At 40.5% G+C, this 15,259-nt stretch overlaps 1 protein-coding gene across 2 annotated transcripts; it reads left to right on the top strand.

Moving 5' to 3' along the window:
* Nucleotides 1-67: 67 nt before the first annotated feature.
* On the top strand, nucleotides 68-11,280 carry mtmr6 (myotubularin related protein 6). Of its 2 annotated transcripts, XM_079661154.1 has the most exons (16): nucleotides 68-285; nucleotides 1,147-1,351; nucleotides 3,419-3,550; nucleotides 5,085-5,247; nucleotides 5,344-5,501; nucleotides 6,716-6,844; nucleotides 7,310-7,444; nucleotides 7,560-7,692; nucleotides 7,823-7,932; nucleotides 8,299-8,424; nucleotides 8,529-8,578; nucleotides 8,669-8,762; nucleotides 8,842-8,948; nucleotides 9,986-10,120; nucleotides 10,196-10,322; nucleotides 10,617-11,280. In XM_079661154.1, exons 2-16 carry the CDS (start codon nucleotides 1,178-1,180, stop codon nucleotides 10,965-10,967), a joined length of 2,124 nt encoding a protein of 707 aa, XP_079517280.1. In that variant the 5' UTR covers nucleotides 68-285; nucleotides 1,147-1,177; the 3' UTR covers nucleotides 10,968-11,280. The 2 variants fall into 2 exon arrangements, with proteins under 2 accessions (XP_079517280.1, XP_079517281.1); XM_079661155.1 differs by lacking the exon at nucleotides 1,147-1,351.
* The last annotated feature ends 3,979 nt before the right edge of the window (nucleotides 11,281-15,259 follow it).

Raw genomic sequence — 15,259 nt, 5'->3', positions numbered from 1 at the left:
AGACATTGGAGAAATTCCTTCGTGACCATGTTGTGCTTTTATTTTGAAAAGTATGCAACATCAAGTGTTGACGTTATTTCCCGGATCTTTACGCGGATGGAGGAGTACAATAATTGACAATAAACATAAATCTTATGCCTCCGACAAAGTACAGGCCGTTTGTGCAGCAGTTTGAGGCAAGAAACTATCAATGATACAGTTATCTCCGGAAGGCGTCGTGTGAAGATTTGCAGTCGCTGACAGCTGTCTCTTTTCGGGGAAATGGAGCATATCCGAACGCCAAAGGTAGCTAACATTTGTAGCTATTTGCAAATGGATAGGATACAGAAGTAACTCGGCCTGTCCTGTGGGGAGTTTTCTAGTTCTCCAGTGTGGTTACGTTGACAGTTTATATCAATGTTCAGACTTATCTTTGTGGGTTTGAGGAATAACAGGTGTAGCCAGCAGCTTGGTGTCAGACGTGACGAGCATCAATGAGCTGTTTGTCTTTGCTTTTCCTGTATAGCAGATATATTGATAGAGTTAATGTTACACTGTCAAACCCGGCAGTGCATCCATTCTGACAGAATACTGACAGGAGAAGCTCCATCTAACCATAATGGCACATTGATGGATTGACCATGCATACATACAGTACTGACAGCACTCCTGTGTGTCTGATATTTTTGTGGCTGCTCACAGCCTCATCACACCCAGACTGATCCCCGTAGGACTGGCAATCTTATTGCATCATCTACACGTACAACCAAAACAATCACAAATTGGGAGTTGCCAAACTTTGGAATGCTCCTAATCACATAACTCCTAAATCCCTTAGCCAACTGAACACCAGTCAGAAGGCAAAAACTAGCAAGAACTGAAGATCAGTGTGATGGGCTACAGGCCTTGCAGATCATCACTAGATCATACAGTATGTGGCTGCTATCTGTTTTGGATACTTTAGAAAGTAAATGATTTGCAACCACATTTTAATATTGCTAACATGAATTTATCTGATAAATGTCTAATTATGTTTTGTCCCATGCAGTTATAGAGTTATGTATTATAACGGATAACGTTTATACACTGTGCATAGCTTCAGATTAAACCTAAAATTATAACACTTTGTTGTTTGTTTGTTTGTTTGTTGTTGTTTTGTTTTTGCAGAATTGTAGTACAAAGTCAACACAGCAAAGAAATGTGCCAATTACGGATTGCACCATTTAAAAGCTCAGTTGTATTTACTTTGGCATTGACAACAACTGAATATATCCTACATAAGCCTCTCTACCTCACAGATTGGGACATGCTTTCGGCCCACGCCTACTCTATTATACTAGGTATAATCGTGAGGGTGTGTGTATGGAGAAAGGTGAGCTTCCTTCCTCAGGATCGGTCTAATGAGGGTAATGTAACACATTACAGTTAAAGTGCACACAATTCTTTAGTTAACATTATTTGCCTGTGAAATAAGGGTGTGCTGGGATACGGTGGGTGTGATTGCATGCAGACAGGGTGTGGCTGTACTGTCTCAAGGTTGTGTGGCTGAATTAAAGAGCAGAGGAAGATTTCTTTATGTATGTGCACCCATGTGTTTTCACTCGGTGTAAAAACGTCAACTTGCACTGTATATTTTTATGACAGTATTTGGTTGTATTATTAACTTAGTGGACAACCTGATCCAGATGTTGATGCTATGTTAAAAGATTCACATTTTTGCTATTTTCGGGCTGTGTGGGAAGTATTGAAAGTACTTTGAATAATAGCTTAGATTTTATTGTGAGATTACAACCAAAATAAAACACAATTCACTTTGTTAGACTCGCTCACCCCCCCCCTGACTTCCAGTATGTGCTATTAAGCCGGTCTATTATAGAGATGTGTCTCAAGGGTTGCTGGGAGACAGAGATAGGCTAAATTATCATATCAGAAAACGACAGGAAAACGGAAACAAAGGAGAGGATGTCTGAGTCAACCAGAGAACTGCTGATGTGATGAATCATGGATTTAGACTGTTAGCTGCTTTTGCTCTCTTACAGTCATTTTGCCACAGAGGGAATATTCAGCATATTTTCTAACAATAAGCATCATTTCGTATTCCAGTGGGTTTTTATGGAATGCAACACATGTATTTAAGACTGTCATTGTTACAAATTGCACAAAGTACATCACTATTTTGAGCCTTTGTATAATGCCTGTCATGCTGGGGGATGTATTGAGAAGGCATGTGATATGCATGTAATAATAATGACAATGTGTAATAAGCAACATGCATGTATGTGTATCCTAGACTGGAGTTGTATCTGTTAAACCTCATTTAGCCTGGTGAATTGTGGTTCTTAACACCAGCAGTATTAAACGCTGTTAGTTATGTCTATTGAACCTGAACCTTCTTCCTGTGTAAAATGTGTGACTTGAGTAAATGTTCTACCATAAACATCTTAATGATGTACTTGGAAGAGTTGGGGGCACTGCAAGGCTCGATGTCAGCAGTAAAATAAAACATTGAGAGGACACTGAGAGTACAGGCCAACGTCCAGGCCTTCCCCTATCATGAAAAAAACAATATACAGAAAAATATATGTGTAGTTGCACCATGATTAGGATCCACTCAAAAATCTAATGGGGTCTTCCTAAGTTTAATGAAAATCGGACGGGATGTTTTTGTATTGTCGTAGCAGCTTTAAAATAAGCTGTGGTCTAGACTAGAGGGAATAATCAGTTAGGTAACAAACGTACAGCAACAACACAATATTCGCATTAAAAGCAATAATACTTGCAAGTATGACGTCCCCTCCAACGGAGAACGTACTGTTCTCAGTGAAACAGGCTCTCTTTATAAGAGGACATCACAAAGCAGATTTACATTACAACTACATTCTGGGAGGCCAGCTGATACCCCCTCTGATACTGTATTAGGGCTGCTCAATTAATCGTATTTTAATCGCGATTACGATTATGGCTTGCAACGATTACGAAAACAACGTAATCGAAATAAAACGATTATCTTTTTATTATTATTATTACTTTTTTTTTTTTTTTTAAATAATTTTTTTTTTTTGGTTTTTCAGTTAATTTCCTTAACAGTTTAATCCCGCTGACCAAAAAACCAAAAACATAACCTTCTTAGTAAAGGTAATTACAACTGGGAAAAAGGGAACTATAGAAAGTAATAGACTTGATCTCCTTGCAGTAGCTAAAATACTTATTTAAGAACTATCCACTAACCATATTCATGCTCATTGTGACATCACATCTGTCACAGTGTTCAGCAAAATCTGACTTTTGCCATATCCAGAAACCATTTGCGACACAGGATTAGCTGGTGGCTAGCTGGAGCTTTTTTTCTTCCTTTCAGTACATCCTAACACCAAGTTCGAGACATTTAAAAGAACCTTGACCTGCTGATTAATGTTGTTATTTGCGTGTGTGTTTGCAGGTGGAGCAGGTGCGACTGTTGGATCGCTTCAGCAACAAATTCACGAGTGGTACACTGTACCTCACAGCCACACATCTCATCTTTGTTGAGAGCAGCTCCAACAACTCGACGTCTGCCGCACAGGAGATCTGGGTGAGTAGTTTTGGCAGTGACTGCATTCTGCTAGTTATGCAAATGTTATTCCCAGCTACCTTTTTTTCACTATCTTCTTTCAGTTAGGCTAACCATGTGTGTTTTTTTAAAGATATGATATATGCAGTGTAATGTTGCCAGTAGCTTCTCATAATATCCTCGCTGCTTTTTTTGTCCCATTGTTAGTCTTGAATTTAGTGCTGATTTAAAAAAGAGACATCAGCATGGCCACCACAAGGAAGTCTGCAACGTGATGTCGTGGGCCAATAGAGAGCATATGCAAACTTGTGTGTGGTAAGAGGAAGTAGGGTAGGGTTTCAAAAGTAGCTTACAGTTGCAAGATTTATGACTAGGCTTCTGTGTGTTAATGTGAAGTGTTTGTGTGTCTGCCTCCATCCATAAGAGGCTTACTGATGCTCACCTTGAGAACTGGGTTACATTAGTGTCTGCAACACTTAGTAGGCCATCCAGATTATTTGATTTGAATGTTACAGTGGTAAACAGTTGCGCTGTTGTGGTGTGCAGTGAAGAAATACTTTGTTGTATCCTGTCATATGACGGAGGGAAAATAGTCTCAGGGTATTGGGATAAACAGATGTACTGGTCTGCATTGTGGAAAGGTTAGCAAGTTTTAAAATGCTTTGAGCAGCAGATCTCGGGCCACGACCCCACTCCCCCACCATCCTTCCTGCTTTATGTGAGAATGTTTTCATTTGCTCTGTTTTTGGGCTTGCATGCCGTTATTTTTCTGCGTATTTATCCCTGCGTGAAGGTGCCTGTTAGCATGTGCCAGCTAACTAATGCCGGTGTTTGTGGATGACGTTTAGAGTGAATGTGTTGGTCAAAGAGAGTGTTTGTTAGACTGTTATTGTGCCTTGTAAAATATTAAACGGCAGTTGAGTAACTGACTCTCTCAACAGCTGGTGAGATCTCTGTGTGTGTGTGTGTGTGTGTGTGTGTGTGTGTGTGTGTGTGTGTGTGTGTGTGTGTGTGTGTGTGTGTGTGTGTGTGTGTGTGTGTGTGTGTGTGTGTGTGTGTGTGTGTGTGTGTGTGTGTGTGTGTGTGTGTGTGTGTGTGTGTGTGTGTGTGTGTGTGTGTGTGTGTGTGTGTGTGTGTGTGTGTGTGTGTGTGTGTGTGTGTGTGTGTGTGGTCATTACTGATGCTGATGAATGTGCATCTTAATGATCTCCCATCGCTGGATTCCTTGTGGAATTCAAACTAGCCTCATTGAATATGGAGATGTACTTTCTTTGTCCTTATTGCCCTCTGTACTTTATAGCAATACACCAATTTATGATCTTGTGTTAATGTGTAGCAAGATTTTGGATTTTGTTCAAAATACCTGTTCTTAAAATCCTTGCCTGTCTATCAGTATCAATGTTTTTTGGTTCCCTAATGACAAGACTACAAGCAGTGTACTCTCACTCTAATTGTTTAATAATGTCTTTCTGTATTCCTTATTATCATTATGATATCAAATCATGATCTAAAGCCAATCACTGAAGATCTCTTTCTTTTTTCTCTCTCTTTGCAGATCTTGCATCACCACATAGCGTCTGTGGAGAAGCTCTCCCTGACCACCACCGGCTGTCCTCTGGTCATCCAGTGTCGCAACTTCAGGCTGGTTCATTTTGTGGTGCAGAGAGAAAGAGACTGCCACGACATTTACAGCTCGCTGCTGCGTCTTCTACGGCCTGGTGGGTTTCAGTTTGTCCGTCTAAGATCTTTTTTTATCCCTCCATATTTGTCTATTTGTTAATTCTCTTTCTCTGGTTTCCTTCTCCTTTGTGCAGTATCCTACGAGGAGCTCTATGCCTTCTCCTACAACCCCAAACAGAACGACCAACAGAGGGAGGAAGGATGGCAGCTCATCGATTTGGGGGCGGAGTTTGAGAGGATGGGTGTCCCCTGCGACCAATGGCAGCTCACAAACGTCAACAGAGACTACAAGGTAGATAGTTGGTTTGTCAGTTCTTCAGCTCAAGTGTCCAAGGTGTGGATCTTCTGGCATTTTCTCGTGCTTTTCTGTTACATCTGATGCTGCTTCTTTTGTGTGCTGAGAGGTAGAGGAAGAAGCACAGGGTGTACAGTTTCATGGTGTCTCTTTTGTGTCTCACAATTATAGTTAAACCTGTGGTTTGCCATCCGTTTATATAGGAAATACAACGTTCTCGTTGCCGAACAGCATAAGTTAACAGGTTTGGTAACTTTATTGTCCATGCAAAGAAAGAGAAGCACTCGGCCCAGTTAAACCTGAAGTTGCTGACTGTTGTTGACCTTGGCACCATCTCTCTGCACCATAAACACCACCTGCTACAAAGACAAATAAGCTGGCAGTGCGTTCTTTGATGTCAAATAATTGTGGCATGAAAGGGACGCTATTATTATAGACAGTTGTAGTTTAGACATTCCCACCCGTTAGTATATTTTAAAAAAACAAAACAATTATCGCATTAGTACTTAGTTTGTCCAGAAGAGGGCGATAGAGCTCCACTGTTAGTGCAAACCCTAGTATGATGGACATGCAGAGTTTCAATATGAAAAAAAGAAATACTGTTTGCTAATTTGTTCACAATGAATGACACACAAAAACATAAACAACAACATAAAAAGGTGCATGGTAACAATGCTAAAATAAATAATTAAAAACAAAGGATATCAACTAACATAACATCACTTAAATTGAACTCAATACAGTTCATAGAATAACATACACATCATAAAAATTTTTATAGTAACAATATGAAAAAATGAATGATACATATATATCGTAAAATTATTATAAAAAAACCGAATATTAAATAAAATTGGGCTCTAATTTTTTGGATGATAGGCAGAGTGGGATACATTACGACACAAATAATAGTTTTTAAGGTATAATGATTTGCTGTTTTAAAAACTATGGGCTAATAGCTTCACCGTTCATACTAATACTCGTGTGTGTGTGTGTGTGTGTGTGTGTGTGTGTGTGTGTGTGTGTGTGTGTGTGTGTGTGTGTGTGTGTGTGTGTGTGTGTGTGTGTGTGTGTGTGTGTGTGTGTGTGTGTGTGTGTGTGTGTGTGTGTGTGTGTGTGTGTGTGTGTGTGTGTGTGTGTGTGTGTGTGTGTGTGTGTGTGTGTGTGTGTGTGTGTGTGTGTGTGTGTGTGTGTGTGTGTGTGTGTTCCAGGTGTGTGAGACATACCCACGGGACCTGTATGTTCCCATCACTGCCAGTAAGCCTATCATTGTGGGGAGCTCCAAGTTCAGAAGCAAAGGACGCTTTCCTGTTCTCACATACTTCTACCAAGAAAAGAAGGTACTATAACAACCTAAGCAAAGTGGAAAGCAGATTAAACCTCAACATTTTTTTTTAAGCCTTATTCATTATTGAGTTAAAATGTGTATAGGTTATCCACAAGGTGTAGCTAGGGAAAATGCCCTAGGTTTCATGTTATTGAAAGTGTTCATTCCCTGGTTGGCCTGAATGTGATATCAAATTTCATTGGAATACACCTTTGGGATGACGTGGCTCTAGAGGAAATCTCACTGGGTGTCAAACAAAGATAAGATTTGACCTCTCCCACAAGTATGCAGTCAAAACATTTCCTTGAAATCAGCCCATTAGATTTTAAATGTTAAATAAGGATTGTATTAGGCTGCTGTTGTAGTAGGGAGGTAATGATAGGTGTCATATGGTGAATTTCTGTAATATTTTAGCAGGAATACTTTTTTTTGTTGTTGAAATCCTCGTTCTAATCAGTGTACTCTGTTCCTCTGACAGGCGGCAGTGTGTCGATGCAGTCAGCCTCTCTCCGGGTTCAGTGCGCGATGCCTAGAGGATGAGAGCATGCTGCAGGCCATCTGCAAGGCCAATCACAACAGCCGATTTGTCTACGTCATGGATACTAGGCCAAAGGTAGCCACCAAACTAATCTGTGTTCTGAAATGCTTTTATCTTTGCTGTATGTATTCAAAAGAAATGTAAAACTTCACAATATTTTCTAATACCTTTGTGTTTTTCCGTCCTGCAGTTGAATGCGCTAGCTAATCGAGCAGCAGGCAAAGGCTACGAGAACGAGGACAACTACTCCAACATCCGCTTCCAGTTTGTTGGAATCGAAAACATCCACGTGATGAGGACCAGCCTGCAGAAAATGCTAGAATGTAAATCCCATGATGCTACACACACTGGCACACTGGCACACAAATAACTTTTATTTTGCCGATTTGAAAGGGCACTTTAAATTTGTTGTCAGACAAAGCATAAGTATCCTGAAATGAGTTTGTGTTTCAGTGGCTGGGACTCGCTCTCTCTCCATGAGCGACTTCCTGGTTGGCCTGGAGAGCAGCGGCTGGCTGCGGCACATCAAGGCGGTTCTGGACGCAGCTATCTTTCTCACCAAGGTAATCAAAGGGTGGTGTTTATTTGTGAATATTATGTTGCTGGACGACCAGTCATAAACATTTACTTGCTAGAGAGCTTACTTTCGCCAATAATCCAAAATCCTTTTGTCAAGGGAAATAGGGTTATGTTAAGTCCTTGTTGGGCCTACACAAATACATCATCCCTTAAACACTTTACTGCACATTTTATATAGTTTTTTCATGATATTTAAGTATCTTTCTTAGAGGATATGGCATATATAAATAGTTAAGTGATATTTAATGATGACACTTTTGGTATATCATCGCTTTAAATCGTGATGGACTTATAAACTGCTTTTTTTCTTAATGCCACAATCCCCTGCTCTCTGCCCCTCTTCTCCCCAGGCGGTGACAGTGGAAGGAGCCAGTGTATTGGTCCATTGTTCAGACGGGTGGGACAGAACCGCCCAGGTCTGCTCCCTGGGGGCGCTGCTCATGGACCCCTACTACCGCACCATGAAGGGCCTTATGGTACCAAACACACTCATGCACACACATTGCACTAAAGAGCAGATCAGTACAACTTCTACAAGTTAGTCTCTTTTACTTCAAACGTTCCTTTACACTTGTCTTAGGTACTGATAGAGAAAGACTGGATCTCCTTTGGCCACAAGTTTGCAGACAGGTGAGGTTTAACCTAGATATATTAAGCCTAGAGATTGAGTCGGTTTGTCATACCCTTAATATTTATTTTGTGACGGTTTTTGTGTGTTAGGTGTGACCAGTTGGACGGGGATCCAAAAGAAGTGTCTCCTATCTTCACTCAGTTCCTGGAGTGTGTGTGGCAGCTGACAGAGCAGTTCCCGCAGGTGTGTTTGAGCTACATGACTTTGGTTTTTTATTAGCAGTGTGGTTATTGCATTTATTAAATAGTAATCCTCTCCATAGGCATTTGAGTTCAGCGAGTGGTTCCTGCTGCAGATCCACGAGCACATCCACTCCTGTCAGTATGGAAACTTCCTTGGAAACAACCAGAGGCAGAGAGAGGACTTGAAGTGAGTTGAACAAACACATGAAAGAGGCACTCCTCATTGCTCAAAGGAAACCATGCTTTAAACAAATAACTTACAGAAACATTAATTAAATATTTGGTTGATTTGGATAGCAAATAATGTTTTGTCATCTGCTTGTGTAAGCCTTGATGGGCAAGGGAGAAAACCCTCTGACCAAATGGTTTCTAAGAGGGTAGAGAAATGAAACTCATAAATGATTTTATTCCTATTTAGAACTTCAGCCTCTTGTGGCTTAAATGAGAATTACAAAACATCATGTGCCCAAAAAGACGTCACCATATTTTTACAGATAAAAAAGAAAGTAAGGACTTTTTACAGATTAGGAATCCAAATACTTGAAAAGGATTATAAGATTGTTAAGGAAAATTGCATTGCATTAAGCTAAAACAAAATTCATTGTGGATTGATGATCTCATATCTCTGAAAAGCATATCCACCGGAGACACCGTTTTCAGCTCATGAAACGATTAATGAAGCAAAAACTTTACACAATTGGTATAAAAAACTTTTGTTATGTATGTGTCACTATAACCATCACATCACTTTCTCAGTGAGGTACTGAGGTACTCCAACTTCTGGCTCCACTCAAAGTTATTTGATGAAGCCCTCTGTATCGTGAACATCAACGGGGGGGGGGGATGTGCTAGTGGAGTACTTCAGGAAAGTCGACGGGGGGGGGCTAGTGGAGTACTCCGTGACAACAGAGCGTGACCATTATGATCAACTGTTTAGCACAGTTCTCCAGTGAAGGGGGGGAGTCTCCCTCCGCAGCCGGTTGGCGTAGTTTTGGCACAATCCCGTTGTACAGACCGACGTTAACAGCAGCCCTGCCTGTGCACACGGAGACCGACTCTGTCGTCCGGTGATCTAACCGCCTTCTGGAAAAGCTTCACAAGTACGTCGGTACGCAAATGCGCTTTGTGACTCAAGTGACGGTACCCATTTCGGATTGTTGCCACGCATGCATACCTGCGTACCAGCTATGTGCAATTCTGACTATATCTTCTATTTGTTTCCAGGCTGAGGGAGCGGACCCACTCTCTGTGGGCGTTTCTAATGAGCGAGAGGGAGAACTACTTGAATCCGTTCTACAGCCCTGCATACTCTAAAGCCCACCCTGTGCTGCAGCCCTCCACTCTGCCCTACCACTTCAAGTCAGTACAGCTCCTCTCCTCCCTGTAGTTATAATACAAGTGTATACATGGCATCTTACAGTCCTTATTTCTCAGGTTCTGGAGGAACATGTACCACCAGTTTGATCGGTCTATGCACCCCCGTCAGTCGATCCTCAAAACCGTTCTGAATCTGAGAGAGGAAGGCCGCAAGGCAGAGAGCGCACTGCAAGCGCTGGAGAATGTGAGTTTATATGCATTAATTATCTTTATAAAGCAAATATATTGAAGTCACTGATTTCTCAATGTATCTTTTATAAATTCAGTATGGATATGAAATAAAATAAAATCCCATTCCTTCAGAAACTATGATTGGAATTATGTTTTTTTAATTTGAATTTATATAAAATAACAAGTGAAAATATCATGAGGGTGAACGGTCAACCCTTTGATTTGTCGACTCCCTGCTCTACGTTACTTAAATGTCTGATTTAAAAACATGTCTCTCTGTGTTGTTTTGTCTCCCCTCTCTGTCCAGCGGCTCCTTCAGCTCGGTGTGACCCCCGTTGTGACCTCTGACCCCCCTGCACCTCCTCCCACCAGAGATCAACACTGCAACAGCCTCCCGGCGCGGCCCGATTCACTCATCCTGGGGGCTCCCATCAACCACAAAGAGGTGGAGCGACAGGAGGAGGAGTTCGATCAGGAGGAGGTGGGTGAGGAGGCCACAGAGAGCACTGACACAGAGCGGTCAGTGGAGGGCAGCAGCGGCACCGACAGCAGGAAGCAGAGCTACGGAGAGCTGGATGGGACATACAGCAGCGAGTTGGCCAAAGAGGAGCCAGCTGCTGTGAGCCTGGAGTTTGGAGTGGCGCGTATGACCTGCTGAGACCAAACTGGGGGGGATTGTGGGATATCAACTGACGGGAGCAACTGAGTGAGAGGGCATTTTGAAAGCGTGTGCGTGGCGAGGGGAAAAGTCGTTCTGTATTTGATAACGCGCTGATTAGGCAATGGTCCTAAATGGTCCATTGGGAGTGAATGAAGTTGTATGTGTGTATAGTCAAAATCTCAATGGAAAGCTTCATTATGTCATATATTGCACCTATAGAAAAAAAGCTTGTTTTTTTATGAATGTTAAAAAGCACTATAGAGAATAATGAATAAGAGAATAAATTCATCCCAATAAAATGTTGACTTTTTCTAGTTTGTTCAGTTTATATAATCCAATCATAATCCAAATACTAGTATTTATTATTTTTCTGGCACCACAAATATTTCCTCTTATCCAAAACCTGGAATCCAGCCTAATCTGAATGTTAGGACCTGATCTGATTTTTTAAATTCTACATTAGTGAACATAATCTAGCACTGGAAATAAGGCTGAAAAATATGGGTGCACTACAAACTCTATCAGACTAAATGCAGTTGAAATGACTGTAGCTAGTCATTTTACATATTTAACCAATTTCGTGACTATAATTAATTGGACAGTGATGTTCAGTCCTGAAGAGGTTCAGCTGCTAACTCATTGACCATTTAATCCTATTTCACATCTCACATTGATCAGATAATCTGATTTACTAACATCCATTGATCCCAAAATCCTATTGGTCACCTCTGTCTGCCATGTCAATGACTGATTATTTATGACAGCTGACCCCGATCAGGGGTCACTCTCACAGACATACTTGGGAAAAACAAGGTCAATAAGTCTAGTTGTCAAAACACTGACAAATGCTGGATTCTTAGAAATGGAATCATGTCAGTTTTTTTAAAAAAGAAACAAAAAACAATCCACGATTTTCTTCTTTCGGTGGAATAGGACCAGGCCCTGTGGTGGTCCAAGGGCCTATAGAATACATCTGATAAACTAGCAATGTCTGTTTAAGGAAATCATAAAAATAGTTACTCAAGATAATCCACAGTTCTTGTTGTCAGCAGTTTCAAGTAAGAGTTATTTATTTCTACCGTATCACTGCGCAGAATAAAGGGCTCATCTACTAATGGACCAGAGTAGCTAGCTTAGCGATGCTACTTAAGCTAGCAGTATTTGTTAGCTGTAAACTAATCTACTACACAAGCTAACAATATTGTATGAAAATGACCTTTCATAATATAAATATATGCATTAAATAGTATGGCAGGGAACATTAAAATATGATGTTTAGAATTAGGGTATAAACCTTAAACATAGTAGCCTATAGGCTACTAGGTATAGGGTGGTCCTTAGTGCCATGTACATTTTCGAATTCATTCATTTTAAGCTCTAACCACCGGAATTCGTTATGATAGTCAAGAAAACTCTCCTGGTGAATTTTATTCAAATTCCAACAACATTCACCCCTCCCTCATCAACCTTAAAGTTTAGATTCACGTAGGGTGGTCCTTCAAATTGAAAGTCGGAAAGTCTGAGAGTTTTCTTGACTAATAGAATGAATTCTGGGGGTTGGAGCTTAGACTTTCCGACTTTCAATTTTAAGGACCACCCTAATAGGTATAGAGTATGGCTCTTTTTTACTCTCTTGTTTAACTACACTGAACAAAAATATAAACGCAACACTTTTGTTTTTGCTCCCATTTTTCATGAGATGAACTCAAAGATCTAAAACATTTTCTACATACACAAAATAACAATTTCTCTCAGATATTGTTCACAAATCTGAAAAAAATCTGTGATAGTGAGCACTTCTCCTTTGCCCGAGATAATCCATCCCACCTCACAGGTGTGGCATATCAAGATGCTGATTAGGCAGCATGATTATTGCACAGGTGTGCCTTAGGCTGGCCACAATAAAAGGCCACTCTGAAACGTGCATTTTTGCTTTATTGGGGGGGTCTGGGGGGGTCCGAAAACCAGTCAGTATCTGGTATTAGGGTTAGGATTAGGGTTAGGGTTAGGGTAATGTTGTGAATCGAGTGGCCCATGGTGGTGGTGGGGTTATGGTATGGGCAGGCGTATGTTATGGACGATGAACACAGGCCACTCGATTCACAACATTACCCTAACCCTAACCCTCACACCAGATACTGACTGGTTTTCGGACCCCCCCAGACCCCCTCAATAAAGCAAAAATGCATGTTTCAGAGTGGCCTTTTATTGTGGCCAGCCTAAGGCACACCTGTGCAATAATCATGCTGTCTAATCAGCATCTTGATATGCCACACCTGTGAGGTGGGATCGATTATCTCGGCAAAGGAGAAGTGCTCACTATCACAGATTTTTTCAGATTTGTGAACAATATTTGAGAGAAATTGTTATTTTTTGTAAATAGAAAATGTTTTAGATCTTTGAGTTCATCTCATGAAAAGTGGGAGCAAAAACAAAAGTGTTGCGTTTATATTTTTGTTCAGTGTAGGTTAGGTGTGTTGCCCTTGGACCATGGCATGTTCATTTCGGCTTGATGTTCACATATTTATGATGTGTTTTGGCTCAGCATTTCTCAAAGACCATAATCATTCTGTGTACATTCCAGAATGATGTTGGTGTCTTCATGCTGGAGCTCAGAAAGGATTTGATTTACTGTACAAGCTAACATCTTACTCAATCCGATTGCTTCAGGAAGATGAGATGTAAAACCTGCAGGACGTCAGCATTTACAGGGTGAATGATTGGTGTGAGTCTCCGCAAGTGCAACATCATTATCATACATTTTATTTGTGAAGTGCTTTGCATGACAGGAAAAAAAAAACTATAACATATAACTACTCTGGAGGCTCCAGCCTGTGTGCCTCTCTAAATACTTTATAGAATCTGTCTTAGCAGCATTTCAGTGAGCTAGTTCCCACTGAAAAAAACATGCTTCACTGTTCTCTCAAACCCAACTGCAGGAATAAATTGAGTTTTGTGCTTACACACATATACCCACATTCACAAAGCAATCAGACTAAGTGACCATTGGTCTCAGACAAATCAATCTCTATGAGCAGTTACAAGAACTTGCAATAAAGATAAACTGGCACTGCAGTGTGATGTTTGAAACCCTTGTGTCAGCTTTCTCCAAAGCTCCATACTCTTACAATCAGACGAAAAAGGCAAGAAGAATTGAGTACACACACAGAATAGACGACAGACCAGTAAAGAATCAGGTTTTCAACAACCTTAAGTTAACTTTTAATTCATTGGGATGGTTATGAGTTATTTATGTAACATATTTATATATTGGTTGCAAAAGAGGCTTTTTATAACTGTATGCCTTAGCTTGATTACAGACAAGTTCTACCTTGCAGTGTGTATTTGCTTGAGTTGCTTGGATAGCTGTAAACTTCAAGTTCATGCAAGTTGGACGCAGTTTTTCTATATTGACAAAGCAGTGCGGCAAGTTCTCACCTCTAACACCTTTTTACCCTTTTCACCTCTCTCTCTCTGTACTAGGTCTTCCTGTAGCCTACTTGTGCATGTTACCCCACATTAAATATTGAGCAGTCTCTTCTAGAGACAAGCTGCTGGGGGCTTTGAATCATTCAGATAAATACTGCACGCCATGCTGGCAGAGCACTCCTGAGTACAAGGATGTAATACTCAACATAAACGCTTGTAATAATCATGCAACATGTCTATACACTGTACACACAGACAGCCCACATAGATATGCAAACTGTATACATGCACACACTATATGTAGATGGGGCACATGGGGTTGAAAATGGGATTTGCTCTCCTAAAGCAGAACTCGATGTCAAAAGCATTTCATCAGTATTTGGTAATTGCACTCTCTATCTACTCACTGGTGTTATTCATTTTTTACTTTCTCTATCAAGTAACACACCCTTGTTATAAAATATAGTCATGGCATGTTTCCCAATAGTTTGGGGTGTAGTGTGCACCTTGAGGGTATATACTTTTTTCATGACAGATACTTGGAAATGTTACAGTTGGATAAGCCAAGATCTAACTAATAACTATAATCATGGCTCTATTCCATTTATGTGTTATGGTGTGTCATGTCAAAGAGCCAGCCCAAATAAAATTAGGAATCTGGCAAAACTCAATCTTACAGAGCCATCAATATTATGATGAATTCAAGTCGTAATTTTCTGTAATCATCTGCTGCAAAAAAAGTAATGTTGGCAAAATAATGTTTAATTTAATCAATTAATAATTCAGGACCATTATTCAGGTTATTATGTATGTTATGTACAGGTGTATTTTGTGGGCTCTTCATTCTTTGGCTTATAAAA

This window comes from Notothenia rossii (assembly GCF_949606895.1).
Source record: "Notothenia rossii genome assembly, chromosome: 12".
Classification (NCBI taxonomy): Eukaryota; Metazoa; Chordata; class Actinopteri; order Perciformes; family Nototheniidae; genus Notothenia; species Notothenia rossii.
The sequence above is the reverse complement of the archived record's forward strand: the minus strand, read 5'-3'. Positions and strand labels throughout refer to the sequence as shown.